The following is a 17,945-nucleotide window of genomic DNA, read 5'->3' on the forward strand; positions in this document are numbered from 1 at the left end:
ACTTTTCTTCCACCTTCAACTTTTCACTTTGATCCATGATTTGTTGTAGCATGATAACAATTTCACGTTAATATTAATCTTCAGTAAATTCTGACATGCATGGTCTTCACAGGGTGCTTCACTTGGTTGGCTCCAAATGATGGAAATGAGAGATACAAGGAGCAATGCCTCCTTGTTGGTCTCTCTTGTTTTGTTCTTCTCCACTTTTGTTTTGCTATTACCGGTTCAATGTGAGGACGGGGATGATTCTTTTGTACCCTCATTCTACACTGATGAAATCTACAAGGAGCTTGAAGGTCTCACTAAGGCTTTCACCAGGGACATTAAGGAAGAATTAAACTTCTGCATAAAGGATGTGTGAGTTATTAATATATTCATATAGTTTTATAGTTTTGTTGCCATCTCTTGTATAGTTTACTTGTAATATGTTTGGATCAACTTCTCTTTAATCAGAATCAATTCTGAAACTCAGAAGCTACTTAAGGAAGTCCTTAATTGATTCTGACTTCAAAATCAATTGTAAAAGAGTTTCCAAATGCACACTTACTCACATTTGTCCAAGTTATTAACCATGTACACTTTGCCATCTTTTAGGAACAAAGACTGGGAGGAGGCTTTTGATTTTAAAGGAAAATTGGATTTTGTGGATTCCTGTGTTAAGCAAAAGGGTAAGTATGAACTCTCAGCATAGTGTTTGGCTTGTTCTCATATTGTTATCCACTATACAGTGCCAAGGCATATTTTTGTGGTGTCTAGGAATTGGAATTTTTTAGAGTAAGGAGCTTGGTTTATACTTAATTTACTAAATATTGCTTTATCTTTTATAGGGGCTTCAGTTTTACCCTCTCATTTTATTACTGAAGCAAAGTATACTAGTTACTGAATATAATTTGATTTAATTGATAATAGGTGATTTCAGAGATCGAGTGTGTACGACTGCTGAAATAAGGCACTACTTTCGAAGTTTATTCGAACAGGGGGCCTCATCTGCCAGTTATCTAAAGCCTAATAGAAATTGCAATTTGACTTCATGGGTTTCTGGTTGTGAACCTGGTTGGAGCTGTAGTGCTGGCCAGCAAATTGACCTAAAAAAGGATATAAAGGATATTCCTTCTAGAACTAGTGACTGTGAACCTTGTTGTGAGGGGTTTTTCTGCCCTCAAGGATTGACTTGCATGATAAGTATGTGATTCCTCTTTAAATTTTTACCCTTAATGAGGATGGTGTTATATTAGTTATACAGATTTTTCCTTTTGGTAGTTGTTTATGCCCCTTTCAGTAGATCTCTTTCAACTTTTTGAATCTTCAGTTGAATTGATCACTCTTTGTTCTTCACAAATTAAAAGATTAATACATATATTTATCTAATATGGACATAAGATAAATGACGTATTTGCTTCATATTATAAATATGGGCCTAACACAATTTGAGTTGTATCAGCTTTCAGGACAAATACATAATTAAAACTGCTGTTTCTAACACTGACTTGTCCAGGCTAGAACAAGGTTACCTCATCAGAAAATTATCTGTAATGAAAACCTTATAGTGGATAGTGGTTGTTAAAAATCCTGCATTCTTTCTTTAAAAAATGTCATTGAAAAAATAAAAGCCTGTGATCAAATCCTTTTGCAGTTCTTGATACTTTGAAGTCTGAACTAGCATAAGTTACCCATGATAAATACAAACTTATGTATATTGCATCGTTAACAAAATGATGCCATGTTTTACACAGAAGGAAGGTGTTATTGTTAATATGATTCACTTAGGGTACAAAACGCATCAAATTTTGAAAGGCCAAAGCATAGGATTAGAACTTAGAAGCAATTTTTCATTAACTAGGTGGTCATTTTGACTACTATATATGAAAGGGTAAGGTTTACTTCTGATCAGTCTGCCATTTCAATAGTAAAAAACATGCAGAATGGCAGGGTTCATGAACAATCTGCCCGCTCTAAATTTTCTCTTCATGGATAAAGCATGAAACATGAATCATATTTTGAGTATCTATTGAAGTAATTTTATTATGAACATTTTCAAAAAATAGCTAGCATGCCCCTATATGATTTGATATAAGAGTAAAAAATTTCTTGTCAAGTTGAGTCCCCTGAGTAAGGTTTTCTTCAGATTTGGTTTTGAACTTTTGATATCTATCATGCTAACTTTCATATTTTGGGAAGACAACCTTTCTTTCACTTAAAATATCTGGAGTTATCTTTTGTGCATGATAAGTAGCTGCTCTAGTATCTTATCTTTAACTTTTCTAATTTTGCTCTCAATGAAGCTTGCCCACTTGGTTCTTATTGTCCACTCGCAAAATTGAATGAAACTACTGGAGTATGTGATCCGTAAGTTCTATTATTAACCTTGATCTTTTCTCAATTGTTGTTTATGCTTAGTCATGCAGTATATTCATCACTATCAACACTTTGAGTCACCTGAGTTACTCAGTGGTGGGTTGGGTTTAGGACTTTGATAGTGTTCACAGTTTCAAGTTATGGTGATGAGTCTTTTGATGTATGAAAAAATATTGCAGATATAATTACCAGATTCCTGCAGGAGAAACAAATCATACTTGTGGTAGTGCTGATATTTGGTCTGGCGTTGTGAACAATAGTAACATCTTCTGTTCTCCAGGATCATACTGCCCATCTCCAACGCGCAAAGTTTCTTGCGATAGTGGGTACTGACTTCTGCTAGGCCTCCTGTGGCTCTTACCTTAATTCTCTAAACTAATTTTGTTGCAAAAGATAATGTTCTTTAGGTACATATGTCCATTGCAATTTGCAGACATCTAATACTGACTGCTGAGAATTCATACTAACTGATATCATGTTCTCCAATTTCAGATATTACTGCAGGATGGGTTCAACTCATCAAAATCGTAAGTTTAATTGTTTTGGTTAAACAAGTTTATGCCATCATTTGTGTCTTTTTTCATGAACTTATAACATTTTAAAATTATACTACATTAATATATGATCTAGTCCTTCTATTTTCATCTGCTTCTTAAAGTGCTCTAATTTGCCTTTTCATGAAGTATATCATCCCTCCAATTCTCACCAATTGGCAAGGGATTATTAAATGGGAAATTTATATTAAAATAAAGTTAGTTTAAGGAGAAAGACAGTGTAAGTAATTATAAGGGATACTTTGGCCATATACCTAGCCAATGTTGATTTAGGTAAGTCTATACTAATGGTTGTTAACTTAGACTTAATTTGTACCTGAACTTGAAGGTATAGGACTTGTAGAGTTAGGCCTAACCCGAATTCTAAGAGGTATGATGCCTGCAACTATTTGATAATACCAATTGTCAAATCATCTATTAGTAATAGTGTAATACCAATTGTATTTAACTGTTTTCTCCATTTGCATGCTCTACGTTGGTTTATGAGAATGACATTAAGTCAGAACCTTACTTTGCATTGTTCATTTTTGAAGCATGCTCCCAGTTGAGTAGCTGTAATCCAAACACAGCCAACCAGAATATGCATGCCTACGGTGCTCTGCTTATTGTAAGTAGATTCTGACCTAGTATTGAATGAAAGCCATCTTTGAGTCCCTGTTTATTCATTTTGCTTCATTAGTTATGCTGCATTAAAAAAAATTCAACTGATGTTCACTTTTTCATGCTCTATCGAAGTTTTTATAAAATGTTCCTTAGTTTCCTGCTCTAAGGTCCAGTTCATTATATTTGGTGTTTTATTCCCCCTTGTAGGTTGCTTTGAGTGCTCTTCTGATCTTCATTTATAACTGTTCTGATCAAGTTCTAGCTACTCGAGAAAGAAGGAAGGCAAAAACCAGGGAAGCTGCAGTAAAACATGTTAGAGAAACTACACAAGCTCGTGAAAAGTGGAAAATAGCAAAAGATGCTGCTAAGAAGCATACAGCCGGTTTGCAAAAGCAGTTGTCTCGCACCTTTTCTCGAAAAAAATCAGGAAGGCAAGGAGATCAACTTCCATCAGTGGCTTCAGATTCATCAAGCAAACCTGAGGCTTCATCTGCTGGTTCTAATGCGAAAAAAAATGAGCCTAGCAACCTCACTATGATGTTGAACTCCCTTGAGAATGATCCGAATAGTGATGAAGGATTTGATCTTCAGATTGGAGATAAAAACATAAAAAAGCAGATTCCAAGGGGAAAAAAGTTACATACACATAGCCAAATTTTAAGGTATGCTTATGGTCAGCTTGAGAAGGAGAAAGCTCAGCAAGAGCAAAACAAGAACTTGACTTTCTCAGGAGTACTTTCTATGGCTACTGAAGGTGAGGTGAGGACAAGGCCAGTGATTGAGGTAGCTTTCAAAGATCTGACTCTCACTTTGAAAGGGAAAAACAAACATCTACTGAGGTGTGTGACGGGTAAAATCATGCCTGGTCGAGTTTCTGCTGTCATGGGCCCCTCAGGAGCTGGAAAAACCACATTTCTTTCAGCTTTGGCAGGAAAATCAAGAGGATGCACCATGTCAGGCTCAATTCTAATTAATGGAAAACCTGAATCCATTCACTCATATAAGAAAATTACTGGTTTTGTGCCACAAGATGATATTGTGCACGGGAACTTGACAGTGGAGGAAAATCTTCATTTCAGTGCAAGATGCAGGTATCTGATTTGCCTTGCAGAAGCTAACCTTTGCATCTGAGTTATAATAAATGCTTGATATGCATGTTGTTTACTTGTTATTGCTTCTATAGACTATAGTTCATTGTGATTTATTTTCAGCTTAGTAAAATTAAGACACCATTTTATATTTAGCAATTATATATAATGTGTTTCTGCTTTCATAATTTGGTTTTTGGTTCTATGCACTTTACCATTTAGTTCCAAACCCTATCTAATTTGTAACTTCACTTAAATGGTCGTTTCCTGATACTGGAGACTCCCTGCCGACATGCCAAAACCAGATAAGGTTCTGATTGTTGAAAGAGTGATTGATGCATTGGGACTCCAGCCAGTGAGGGATTCTCTAGTTGGGACAATAGAGAAGAGGGGCATATCTGGAGGGCAAAGAAAACGTGTGAATGTAGGGCTGGAGATGGTGATGGAACCTTCATTGTTAATCTTAGATGAGCCTACAACTGGTTTGGACAGCGCATCTTCCAGTTTACTGCTTAGAGCGCTTAGACGTGAAGCTCTTGAAGGGGTAAACATCTGCATGGTACTTCACCAACCAAGGTAATATTTTTCTTTCTCTGTTTCTCACTCTATAGAAGTTTTATTTTTAGTCAAGTACACTTATAACTAACAACCAATAACACTTAAATTTTGATTTTATTTTGTTGCAGCTATACTTTGTTCAGAATGTTTGATGATATAATATTTCTAGCCAAAGGTGGCCTTACTGCATATCATGGTCCTGTTAAAAAGGTAGAAGAATACTTTGCTAGCATTGGAATCCCCGTACCAGATCGTATGAATCCTCCAGACCATTTCATTGACATTCTGGAAGGTTTAGTGAAACCAAGTTCAGGTGTAACTCATGAAACACTTCCTGTCAGGTGGATGCTTCATAATGGATATCCAGTACCACTAGACATGCTTCATTTAGCTGATCAAATTGCTGCATCTTCATCTACCTCAAATGTAACCGGTGCAACAAAGGCTACTGAAGAATCTTCTGATCAATCCTTTTCTAGAGAGGTTTGGGAAGAAATGAAGAGTAATATTCGTATACAACGAGATAACATAGATGAAATCTTCTCAAGAACAAAGGATTTATCAAACCGAGTAACTCCTGGGGTGGCCCGGCAATACAGATACTTCGTTGGGAGGTATGAAATCCCATGAATTATTTTTTTGGTGTATATAAATCTTATGAGTTATTATAGATAAAAATGCTTATGAAGCCAATTGACCAACACAACTAAATTTCTAGATTTTTCTTATCAAGCTTAGCAGTTGTCTTCTGATAAGAAATATTGATGTTGAAAGTTAAACTAGTGAGGCATAACTTAGCAAACATATATAGTTATGGAAACATATATAGTTGTGTAGTAGTATTGATGTTTGTCTAGTATAGAATATTCAGCATGCAAAATATATTCTTTTTCGGTCCAGTCTTTGTTGAAAACTAATTAATAGCTGATTTTTGAAAGCTTTGTTTATCCTTGTTTTTTTTTTTTTTTTTATAAGCTTGTTTATCCTTGTTAGATTGTAATGAAAATTTTGCAATGAATTATTAAGCAAACTCTATTCTTTCAGGGTTAGCAAGCAGCTTCTGCGGGAAGCAAAATTACAAGCTGTTGACTATCTCCTTTTATTTGTTGCTGGTGCTATCTTAGGAACTCTTACAAAAGTGAATGATGAAACATTTGGTTCCCTTGGCTATACATATACTGTCATTGCAGTCTGTAAGTTTAAAAGTTGACTATTCAATTTGAGTATAACTCTGCTAATTCTAGAAATGAAATTTATAGTTTATTTTTTGGGGGGGGATGAGTTGACCCTCACATTTTATGTTAATGCAAAATTTTAGATTGGTTATCATTGTATGAAACTTTATTTCTAAAAACTCCCTCAAAATAAGGAAAATTCAAAGCTTAATTATTCTGTTTATCATTTGATAGTTAAAGCTTTTCATTTGCCTCTCCCCTGATACACATTGTGTATTTGCAGCTCTACTTAGCATGATTGCGGCCCTCAGATCATTTTCTCTGGATAAATTACAATACTTGAGGGAGAGTGCAGCTGGGATCAGCAGTCTGGCCCATTTTCTGTCCAAAGATACCGTTGATCTTTTCAATACAATCATCAAACCTGTGGTTTATTTGTCCATGTTCTATTTTTTTAGCAACCCAAGGTCAACCTTTATAAGTAACTACATAGTATTGTTATGTCTGGTGTACTGTGTGACAGGCATAGCTTATGCATTAGCCATTTTCTTTGATCCTGGTCCTGCACAACTGGTAAGGATTTTTTCGATGAACTCACAGCATCTACACATTTTCTTACAAGTTGCTGCTGATAATAACTGCATGTATTTTTCTTTTGGCCTTTTGGGTTACTTGTAGTGGTCAGTGCTTCTTCCTGTGGTTATGACTCTCGTAGCCAACCAGAACAAAGATACTAAACTGATGAAGACCCTAGTACAGTTATGCTACCCAAAATGGGCTTTGGAGGCCTTTATCATTGCAAATGCTGAAAGGTTTGTTTTAACCAATGATTTCTCTTTCCTCCTTCTGATGAAGTAATGAGTGAATGCATTCATACATGTACATCAGAAAATACATACATACATGTAATACATTTATGTAAATCTATACATGTACACATATTTTTCTAATACTGTGCATTGCTCATGTTAATTTGGACATTGACTGAAGCTTTAATTTGTCATATAAAAACTTTAATCTGGTGTTTTTGTTAGGTACACTGGAGTGTGGCTGATAACTCGTTGCGGTTCATTGATAAGCAGTGGTTACGATGTCAGCAAATGGCCTATTTGTCTGGTTGTCCTCATTGTGAATGGTATTGTTGCCCGAGTTGTAGCCTTCTTTTGTCTAGTGATTTCCCACAGAAGGTGATTTAGGATGTGATATTTTGATGGTGATCCTAGTGTACAAACCATAGTTTATCTTATGTGATCCAAGATTTAGTTCACCAAGTAGGATTAGCTGTATAGGTGTCATTACCATTTTAGTTTTTAGGTAAAATTTTGGTTCTATTGATGCTCTCTTTATAAAGTAAAAATTATTTTGTTCTCCCCCTTCTCCCCTGGATAAACTATGTGACTAAATTTGCTGGAACAAAAGATGAAGTCAAGAGCTCTGTACATGGTTATGGATTGTCAAGGTTTCAGCTCAAATTTGAAACTGATTTATACTTGTTGCTATTGGATAAACTATTTATACTTGTACTATATTCAGGATTTCAGATAAAATTTAAAAACTTGGTTGGTAGCATAAGAGAATCTTCGTGACAAAAAAATGCATAAAGAGAATCTTCCAAGAAAAATGGTTAATTTAGAAACAACAGCGATAGAATAGAATTGGACTAGGAAGTTATAGGTGAAATAACTTGAATTCACATGAGAACCCGTTCATGAGAGAATGTCACACTACTCAAATGAATGTATAAAAAAATATCTGGGGAAGAAAGAAATATCCAGTATCATACTTAAATATAAACACTTGATCCAGCTTGCATTACAAACAAGTTATCTATTAATACTATTTTTACAAAAAAAAGTTTGTGGGTAGTAGAAAATGTTAATGCATTACTTAGCAATGAAGAATATATCTGCAATTTGTTTAATGTTGACATGAATAATTTATGTTTAACCATCTGATCAACAGAAATTGATTAGATCAATTGCCACAACTAGTCGCAGGTTCTAAGTTTAACTCTTATTGGCAACCAAGTGACACTTATTAACCTTAGCTACTTGTCAACAAAAAAAAAGAAATGCAATATATGAAACCGGCGTTTCGAAACGCCACCTACTGCTTCACCTTCTCTCGCTCCTTCACCTTCACCTTAAACCCTAACCCCTTCATCCTCCTTTCTCTCCCCGCTTCGCCATTTCTCCGACTCCAAGCATTCCCCTCCATTTCCTCCTCCTCCTCCTCAATGGCTGGCGTTGACGGCTCATTGTCGGCGGCGCCACCGTCCCCTACCCAGTCTCTTGAGAAGCAGTTCGACGTGTTCAAGGCTCAGTTGGAGGAATCAGGAACACTGCGAGAGCGGATTCGACACGTTGTCTCAGAGATCGAGTCTACTACAAGGGTCATGTATGCTAGCCTTCTTCTGGTTCACCAGTCTCGCCCCACTCCCGGTACATAAACTACAAAATTTCTGTTTTCTCCCCTTTTTGATTTTGCTTTTCTGGGCTGATTTTGGGTTTCTATTAGCAGTGTGCAAATGGGTTTGTTTTTTTATGGCTTGAATGTAAATAGGAAGCATCAAAATTGAAACTTGTCTTTCACATTTTCAGGTTTCAGCCAATTAACTCTTATGACAATGTAGATAATTTTGTTGTCTATTGCATGTTGAATCTGGATATTGCTGTGTTTTGTTGTCTTTGATGAATTTGAATCGGTCAAGTGTATTATTATGTTGTCTGTTTATGCTTGATTTAGTTGTAGCAAGGAACATGTAGCTTCTTTCGATTCGCTAGTGTTTCCTCACTATCCGATGTTGTTTTTTGCATTTTTATAGAGCTTTTAGAGAAGGCCAAGTCTCAGATAGATGTGCTGAAGGAGAAGTACAAGCAACTTGCTGAAATTCTTGGAGAACACCCGGGACAATACTATAGGTGATTAAAGTTTGGAGGAATTTCTGTACTGTCCATCTCCTCTTTCGATAGTATTTTTGTGGTCTGTATTTGTAAACTTTTATTTGTTTCCTATAATCCAGGTACCATGGTGATTGGAGGAGTGAGACGCAGACTGTAGTTTCGCTGCTTACTTTAATGCACTGGCTTGAAACAGGAAGCCTTCTCGAGCACAATGACGCTCAGGAAAAACTTGGCTGTATGTGCATGCATATGTTGATGTGTCCATTACTAATTGAATACAGTATAAAGCCCTGAGTTTCTTAGCAGTAGATGTATGTGGACTTGAACAGTTTTCTTCTGTAAAACAAGCTTCTGTGTGCCATGCTGATAGAGTTTCATTATTAGGCAACGTACTGAAGCACCTAGCATGCATCACATTGTATTATAATACCTTACTTCTTATTCTTGAAAGGAAGAAGGGAAAATAAAAGGAACTTCATACATATTGGCAGAACTAGGAATCCAATATTAGTTAAACAATTTTCGCATGGGTTGTTAGAAAGAACACCATATGTATGGATGGCTGTTGGTTTACAGGATAATCAACCATTGTATTTTTAAGCATATCAAATGTCCTGCAGAATTTGTAAGATGCAAGTTGCAACTGTTCTAGCATTTGGGATTGAGGACTTCTTGTGGGTCTTAGGTGCTCAGTGCACCTTACTTCAGTGTAGAATGACAAGATCAAGGGATTAGATTCTTACATACACAATTATGGATTTCTTCATAGTGGCTATCAACTCCACACTTTATTTTGTAAAGTTCCTCTTACATGTTAGAATATTCAGATATAAGCATTTGATTGAAGATTATAGCACCTGATATACCTATGAATTCACTGTTTTGTAAATTGTAGTTAAAAATGAAAATATGAAACTGAAACAAAATATTTTCATAAACCATATGCAGCCTTATATATTCCAACCTTTCTATACTTTTTTTACATTCTAAGATGAATGAAGACTACAAATTCTTTAGCTTTTATGATTGTAATGAACTTTTAAGTTTATAAATGTAGTTTATAGTTTATCTGTTTATTTCAATTTGTAAAATAATCTTCTATATGCACCATTTCCATTCATGTCTTTTGTGACTAGGGATAAAAGCAGCAAAATTGAACCTCTTCCCCCCCCCCCCCTCTTTTATTGGACATATGTCACCTTCTACTTCACGCTCATTCCTAGTCTGTTAGAGAAACTCAGAATAGTGAAAAGTGTTTATCATTGATTATGAAAAGTTGAGGATACAAGAGTTTAATTACAGCTTATATAGAACTCTATAGCTTGCTCAACAAGCTTAACAAGAACTCTAACAGATTCAGTTAGCCAGCTAAGCATAACCACCTAGCCTAACTGAAATGCCAACTCAGCATAACAAACCTAGTGCTGACTGATAGTACAGTCAGCAATGCTAACGTGTAACTCTATACACACTCATACAGTGTTCCCTAATATCCTCCCTCAAACTCAAGGTGGGTGAGAAACTAGTTTCTCACACACATTGAGTTTGCTTCTAAGAAGCTCAAAGCGAGTAGGAGAGAGAGCCTTGGTGAAGATATCAGCAAGCTGATCAATAGAGGGCACATGTTGCACATGAAGAGAGTTATTGAGGACTTTTTCCCTGACAAAGAAGATGTCTAGCTCCATATGCTTGGTGCGGGTGTGCAACACAGGATTGTGAGTTAAGGCCACAGCTCCCATATTATCACAGTAAATTCTGGGAGTAGAAAATGGAACATGCAGCTCATGGAGTAAGGACTGAATCCAAAGCAACTCTGCAGATGTATTAGCCAGACTCCTATACTCTGCCTCAGTACTAGATCGAGCTACAAGAGTTTGCTTCTTGGATGACCAGGAAACTAAGTTGGGACCAAAGAAAATACAAGAGCCTGAAGTGGACCTCCTATCATCAGGATCTGATCCCCAATCAGCATCACAAAAGGCCTCCAAAGACACTAGAGAAGAGAGAGAACAAGGCCTGATATGTAAACCATGATGAATAGTCCCTTTAAGATACCTTAGAATCCTTTTTACTGCCTTCCAGTGTTCCTCCAGAGGTTGACTAAGGAACTGACAAACTTTGTTAACTGAGTAGCTAATTTCTGGCCTAGTCAAGGTAGCATACTGCAATGCCCCTACTATAGATCTGTAAAGTGTTGGATTAGCAAAATAATCAGCACCAAACTTGCTCAGTTTTGCACCACCAACCATAGGTGTTGAAATACCCTTAGCATCAGCCATTTCTGCCCTTTCCAATAGATCACCAATGTACTTAGACTGAGTCAAGAGAAGAGATCTATCCTGAAGATGTTGGACTTGGACCCCAAGAAAATAATCCAACTTGCCTAATTGCTTTAAAGCAAATTCTGAATCAAGTTGAGTAACAATTTTCTGAACCAATGGAAGAGAATTTCCAGTGATAATTATATCATCAACATAGACTAAGATATAAACACAATCTGTTGCTGTGTGAAAAGTGAAGAGAGAAGGATCACAACAGCTAGGTTTGAACCCATTTCTGACCAAGGCAGCTCTAAGTTTCTCAAACCAAGCCCGAGGTGCTTGTTTGAGACCATACAAAGCTTTATTAAGCTTGCAAACCAGCTGCCTATCTTCTCTCTGAAAACCTGGTGGTTGTACCATATAAACTTCCTCCTGAAGTGCACCATGCAGAAAAGCATTATTCACATCAAGTTGGTGAATATGCCAATGTTTAGTGACAGCCAAGGAAAGAATAAGCCTGATTGTAACTGGCTTGACAACTGGTGAGAATGTCTCAGCATAATCAAAACCATGCACTTGATCATACCCCTTGGCCACTAGCCTAGCCTTATACCAATTGACAGAACCATCTGGATTTTCTTTCACCCTAAACACCCATTTGCAACCAATTGCCCTTCTATTGGAAGGAAGGGGAACAAGGGTCCATGTATTGTTAGCAAGGAGAGCATCATACTCAGCTTGCATAGCCTGAAGCCATTTAGGATCCTTCAAAGCTTGCTTAGTTGTTGTAGGTTCAGCTTGTGTAAGAAGCAATGTAGGGTGAAGCCTAGGTAACACAATCCCTGACTTAGCTCTAGTTTGCATGGGATGAACATTTCCCTGAGAAATGACAGCTGCTGGTTGCTGAAATATGGTTCCTGTAGAAGTAGGAGTGCCTTGAACAGCTGGAGAAACTCCGGAAGCAGTCTGCAAAGAGGGCATGGTCTCAACAGATGCAGTAGAGCCAACTGCAGAAACTGGTGTGCCTGGCTGAGGAGAAGGAACCACTGGAGCAGAATGCTGCTGCTCTTGGAGAGGAGCCAGTGTGTGATCATGTGTGACCAATGGTATACAAGAAGAAATTCCCAAAGAAAAAGAGTCAGATACAGAAGATGGAAACAATGTAGTGTATGGAAATCTGAATTCATTGAATTTTACATCTTTGGAAATATAAATCTTTCCATCACTATCTAGACATTTGTATCCTTAATGAGAAGAAGAGTAACCAAGGAAGACACACTCTCTAGACCTAAGCTCTAACTTGGAAGAATTATAGGGCCTCAAGTGAGGATAGCATGCACTTCCAAACACTCTCAAGATAGAGTAATCAGCTGGAACTTTAAACAGTTTATGATAAGGGCTGAGATTACTCAAAACTGGTGTTGGAAGCCTATTGATGAGAAAAACAGCTGTAAGGAAAGCATGATCCCAATATTGGGAAGGCATGTTAGCACAAGCTAGTAATGACAAACCAGTTCCCACTATATGACGATGTTTTCTTTCCACACTTCCATTTTGATGGTGTGTGTGAGGACATGTAATTCTATGGTCTATACCTGTTTTGACAAAGTGAGAAATGAGAGGCTTAAACTCTGTACCTCCATCAGTTTGTACTGATTTCAGTTTTGTACCAAATTTTAACTCAGCCATGGCCTGGAATTGAAGAAAAACTGAGCTGGTTTCTGACTTTTTCTTAATTGGATATATCCAAGTAAACCTAGAGTAGGCATCTACACAAGTTAAAAAATAAAGACAACCAGAATTGGTTTCAACTGATGCAGGACCCCAAAGATCAGTAAAAATTAATTCCAAGGGTGTAGAATAACTAGTAGTAGAAGATGAAGATGGTAAACGATGAGACTTAGCAACACAACAAGAATGACAAACATGAAATTTTGATTTATTAGGAATTGGAATCTTACAAGTGGACAATGCATTCTGCAGAGCCTCATGATGAGGATGCCCTAATCTATTATGCCATAAGTCATAAGAACTTTGGCTAGGTACAATACTAGAAACAGAGTCACTAGGACTTGATACATCAGAATTATGCTTGGAAACAGCAAAAACAGAAGGAAACTGAACAGGAAGAGAATTCTTGAGAAATGTGGAAGAGTGCATGCCATCAAAGGAGTACAGGCCATCCTTGTCAAGTGAGCCACGAAGGAGAACTCTAGAAGTGTCCTGTGATTTCACAACACAATGAAAAGGGTGAAACTCAAAGAAAACTCCATTATCCTGTGCAAACTTGCTAACACTCACAAGATTTTTAGTTATATCAGGTACTAACAGCAAGTTTTTAAGAGTAAGAGTGGTTTGTGTGTGATAAGGAGAAGGAAAAGAGGCAGAACCAACAGACTTTATAGCTAAACCTTTACCATTTCCCATCAGGATTTGATCACTGCCAGCCACGGATACACTATCTGAAACTGCAGAGGCATCATGAGTGACATGATGTGTTGCTCCTGAGTCTGGAAACCAAGTGCCAAGGTTAGAAGCAGAAGATGCTGGTCCTGTGAGCAACGCCTGTGGTGCCCGAGGATTTGGAGCAGAAGCACGAGGAAACATGCCAAAGGGAAGAGAGCCAGGTGTAGTGGGATACATCATAGCACTTGAAGGATAGGTAAAACCAGCTCCAAATCCTGCTCCAGTAAACGGAACTCCAAATTGTGCAGGGGAACCAAACTGAGACATGCCTCTGAAAGGAGAGTAACCAAACTGTGGTAGCATTCCAAAATTAGGATTGAAGCCAAGAAGTGAGGCTAAAGCAACCTGTGGTTGAATACCACTGTGTGAAGACGAAGCAGAGGTAGAAGAACCACCACGATGATAACAGATGCTTGCGTCATGGCCATACTTGTGGCAGATCTGACATTGAACGGAGCGATCACCGCCACGTCCACCACGATTGGAGCGGCCACCACGTCCACCATAGTTATTGTAACCACCACGATCACCGCCATAACCGCGTGAGTCACCGGAGCGATTACGATCATTAGATCTGGACGAGTCAACGCTACTAGCAGCGTAGTTGACCTCTGAGTACACCGGCGATGGAGGCGCAACTGTTGTCGGAGGCGGTGCAGTAGGTGTCGCCGGCGGTGGCGCAACCGAAGGCGCCAGCGATGGCGCAGTCGTATGAGCGAGAAACACCGCTGGAGAAGACGCTTGCATCTGACGCACACGCGTGCGTTCCAAACGCGCTTCATGCGCAATGATCATCGCTTCAACCTGCGAGATCGAGCAAGGTTGATCGCGATTGTAAACAATCGTCATCAGCGAACTATAATCATCTGGCAAACCATCAAAGATCGCTTCCAAATGCTCGCGATACGAGATCGGATCACCAATCGTGACAAGAGCGTTCACGATCGACTTGATGCGCTTGAGAAAATCAGATGAACTCTTCGATCCTTTGGTAATGGTTCGCAATTCAGATCGAAGCTGTGTTGATTGCGCAATCGTCTGAGCCTGGAAGAAATCAAGCACAGCTTGCCACACTTCCCATGACTGCTTGCAATTCACCACCGTTGGAAGCACAGAAGGCGAGAGTGAAGAGAGAAGCCACGTGAACAACGCTGAATCCTGTTGCTCCCAAATCTGGTATGCAGGATTCTCGACTGCATTCTCACGATCTTGCTCATTGAGAAACCTCGGTGGAATCTCTGGATGAACAAGATAACTCTGTAACCGATGCGTACGAACAATGCCTTCAACGTGTTGCTTCCAGGAGAGAAAATTGGAATCATCAAGCTTCAGCGTGAGCTTGTGAACCAACGTAGAAGAACTCAACTGTGATGGAGCAACAGCAACTGGAACTGGCATAGGAATTGCAGAAGAATGATCTGCATGAACTTCATCAGCCATGATGATGATGAAGAAGAAAGAAAAATCAGAGAAGGATCTCAAGGATCGTAGAAGGCTCTTGATACCATGTCAGAAATCCTAAGTTAGAACCACACACCACCACAAAACCTTAGGCTTAAGGCAATGGGTGTGTGTGTTCTTTATTATATATGCACTTGTGCACTTGCTAATATAGGCAATGTGGGACTTCTTTGAGTCACCACTTTATTATCTCTATTACTCCCCCTCAATTGGGACTCCATTTTTTTTTTTTTTTTTTGCCTGTGCCTTGCACTCCAGCGGGAACATCAGTGGTCGTCGGACTTGTGCTCCTTCGTCTGAGTCTGCCTTTCGACTTTCTTTGTCTGGGCTAGTACTCTAGCGGGAACATCAGAGTTCCTTGGACTTGTGCTCCTTCGTCTGAGTCTGAGGTCTTGGCTTGCGCAAATGGGACTGCCATTTTTGCTTTTTTTTTTTTCCCTTTTTTTTTCGGATTTTTTTTTACTTTTTTTTTATTTTTTTTTTTGGGAAGCAGAAGTCATGGCTTGGATCAGACCAGCTCTGATACCATGTTAGAGAAACTCAGAATAGTGAAAAGTGTTTATCATTGATTATGAAAAGTTGAGGATACAAGAGTTTAATTACAGCTTATATAGAACTCTATAGCTTGCTCAACAAGCTTAACAAGAACTCTAACAGATTCAGTTAGCCAGCTAAGCATAACCACCTAGCCTAACTGAAATGCCAACTCAGCATAACAAACCTAGTGCTGACTGATAGTACAGTCAGCAATGCTAACGTGTAACTCTATACACACTCATACAGTGTTCCCTAATATAGTCATTATGAGATTTATAAGTTATTTATGTTTATTGTTGACAACTTTGCAGTGAATGGTCCAGAGTTCAGTCTAGACATTGAAGACTACCTAGTAGGTGAGTGTTCTACATACGTGTTTGTATTTGTTTTATGTTTCTGTGTAATGATCATTGGTTGATATGCATACGATCCTCTTCTTGAACTTCAGGTTTTCTTAGGCTAGCTTCTTTCAGTGAATAAGGACCAATATAAATATGATTATCATCGAGAAATGGGTGTAGTAGTTTAGTAGGGCTTTACAGCAAAGTAGCAATATAAACCAAATGTTATGTTTTACAATACATATTTTGTCATTAGGGCTTACAGAATATGTTCAAAATTCATTATTATTAATCTTTTAATTTTGATTTAAAGAGGTGAACAAAGATCATGCAATCCACACCTCTAACATTATTTGGGGCAGTAACTCTCGTTTTTGTCCATCATAGATGATGACATAGCCAATTTTGATTTCACAGTTTTCCCACATATACTGATATTGATACAATTTTTTGATGCAGGTGTATGTTTTATGTCTAATGAATTGGTAAGGGCTCTTTTCCTCTTAACCGTCTCATGAACTTGTAGAAAATGGAGGAGAAATTTCAGACAATGTTTTTTTACCTTTTATGTCAAGACGAATGCAGACTAGAGTCACAGGATCATGTGTATACTTGCACATGCACACACACTTCTGTTATGTTTAAGAAAATGAATCATGACAATTGGAACTTATTTTATAACATATTTGACTTTGCAGCCAAGGTATGTGGTGAATCAAGTGACAGCTGGGGACTATGATTGTCCAAGGAAGGTCTTAAAGTTCTTAACTGATCTCCATGCTGCATTCCGTATGCTTAATCTTCGAAATGATTTTCTGCGGAAAAAGTTTGATGGTAAGCTATTACTTTTACCTAGTCCTATAAATTATTTCTTTACTTTAATGTAGCCACTGTTATTATCATCAAGTAATGTTGTTTTCCCTGCATTCTCAATATTGCAAGAAACATTTTCCATTTCTAAGTAAGATTGATCTTTAATTTCAATGACTAATAAGTAACAGCATTGACATCACATGCTTGTCTTCCTTGAAAAAAGGAGTAATAAATCATGTACTCATAACTGTTTTCAATTTGTCCTCATTATGTTTTCATAAAAGGAGCTGTGTTCACTTGTACTATCTTTTTGGGTGGTATCTTTCCACCATTGGCAGGCATGAAATATGACTTAAGAAAAGTAGAGGAAGTGTACTATGATGTTAAGATCAGAGGTTTGTCATCAAATGGTGAGTCAGTTGGAGATCAAGGAATTGAAGGATAATCTTGATTGTAATAGCTGTAGACGCTCCATAATGTAGCTTTTGAGTAGAACTGCATGGGCTTTTGTGCCTACCACTTAATCATACACACACTAAGATGACTAACTCTTGATAGTTATGTGAGCTCAAAAGAAGTACAAGTCCCTGAGAAGTCAATGCATGTTATCATCAATATTCTTCTTTATGTGATACTTAATTGGGATGATTTATCAGGTGAAATTTACTTCTCTGCACAGGATTACACATCTTTATGTGATTTTACATTAGTGCCATTTGATATAATTAAAATTGTATTTGAACCGTATGTATGAAATTCAACAAATAACAATTAAAAGCCACTTAATAAGTAATCAGATACCTTTCAATGCTCATAGTGAATTAAATTAA

At 37.7% G+C, this 17,945-nt stretch overlaps 2 protein-coding genes across 2 annotated transcripts; both read left to right on the plus strand.

Annotated features, from left to right (window-relative positions):
* The first annotated feature begins 52 nt into the window (after window positions 1–52).
* On the plus strand, window positions 53–7,524 carry LOC130730336 (putative white-brown complex homolog protein 30). The gene is made up of 14 exons (XM_057582320.1): window positions 53–357; window positions 595–668; window positions 910–1,182; window positions 2,283–2,346; window positions 2,535–2,681; window positions 2,848–2,882; window positions 3,443–3,516; window positions 3,720–4,603; window positions 4,880–5,176; window positions 5,287–5,772; window positions 6,203–6,351; window positions 6,617–6,906; window positions 7,012–7,145; window positions 7,368–7,524. The coding sequence occupies exons 1-14, from the start codon at window positions 137–139 to the stop codon at window positions 7,522–7,524; spliced, it is 3,285 nt and encodes a 1,094-aa protein (XP_057438303.1). The 5' UTR covers window positions 53–136.
* Window positions 7,525–8,381: 857 nt separating this feature from the next.
* Window positions 8,382–17,803, plus strand: LOC130730337 (uncharacterized). The gene is made up of 7 exons (XM_057582321.1): window positions 8,382–8,774; window positions 9,158–9,254; window positions 9,356–9,471; window positions 16,273–16,317; window positions 16,762–16,787; window positions 17,001–17,136; window positions 17,454–17,803. Exons 1-7 carry the CDS (start codon window positions 8,405–8,407, stop codon window positions 17,558–17,560), a joined length of 897 nt encoding a protein of 298 aa, XP_057438304.1. The 5' UTR covers window positions 8,382–8,404; the 3' UTR covers window positions 17,561–17,803.
* Window positions 17,804–17,945: the final 142 nt, after the last annotated feature.

This window comes from Lotus japonicus, chromosome 1, assembly GCF_012489685.1.
Source record: "Lotus japonicus ecotype B-129 chromosome 1, LjGifu_v1.2".
In the NCBI taxonomy this organism is placed as follows: domain Eukaryota; kingdom Viridiplantae; phylum Streptophyta; class Magnoliopsida; order Fabales; family Fabaceae; genus Lotus; species Lotus japonicus.

What these genes read in the sequence shown, in the direction of transcription:
- LOC130730336 (XM_057582320.1), top strand. Translation starts at nt 137, where the DNA reads ATGATGGAAATGAGAGATACAAGGAGCAATGCCTCCTTGTTGGTCTCT. An exon ending in GGGTTCAACTCATCAAAATC is followed by an intron (nt 2,883 to 3,442) that starts GTAAGTTTAATT and finishes TCATTTTTGAAG; the next exon opens with CATGCTCCCAGTTGAGTAGC. An exon ending in ATCCTGGTCCTGCACAACTG is followed by an intron (nt 6,907 to 7,011) that starts GTAAGGATTTTT and finishes GGTTACTTGTAG; the next exon opens with TGGTCAGTGCTTCTTCCTGT.
- LOC130730337 (XM_057582321.1), top strand. Translation starts at nt 8,405, where the DNA reads ATGCAATATATGAAACCGGCGTTTCGAAACGCCACCTACTGCTTCACC. An exon ending in CCAGTCTCGCCCCACTCCCG is followed by an intron (nt 8,775 to 9,157) that starts GTACATAAACTA and finishes GCATTTTTATAG; the next exon opens with AGCTTTTAGAGAAGGCCAAG. An exon ending in CACCCGGGACAATACTATAG is followed by an intron (nt 9,255 to 9,355) that starts GTGATTAAAGTT and finishes CCTATAATCCAG; the next exon opens with GTACCATGGTGATTGGAGGA.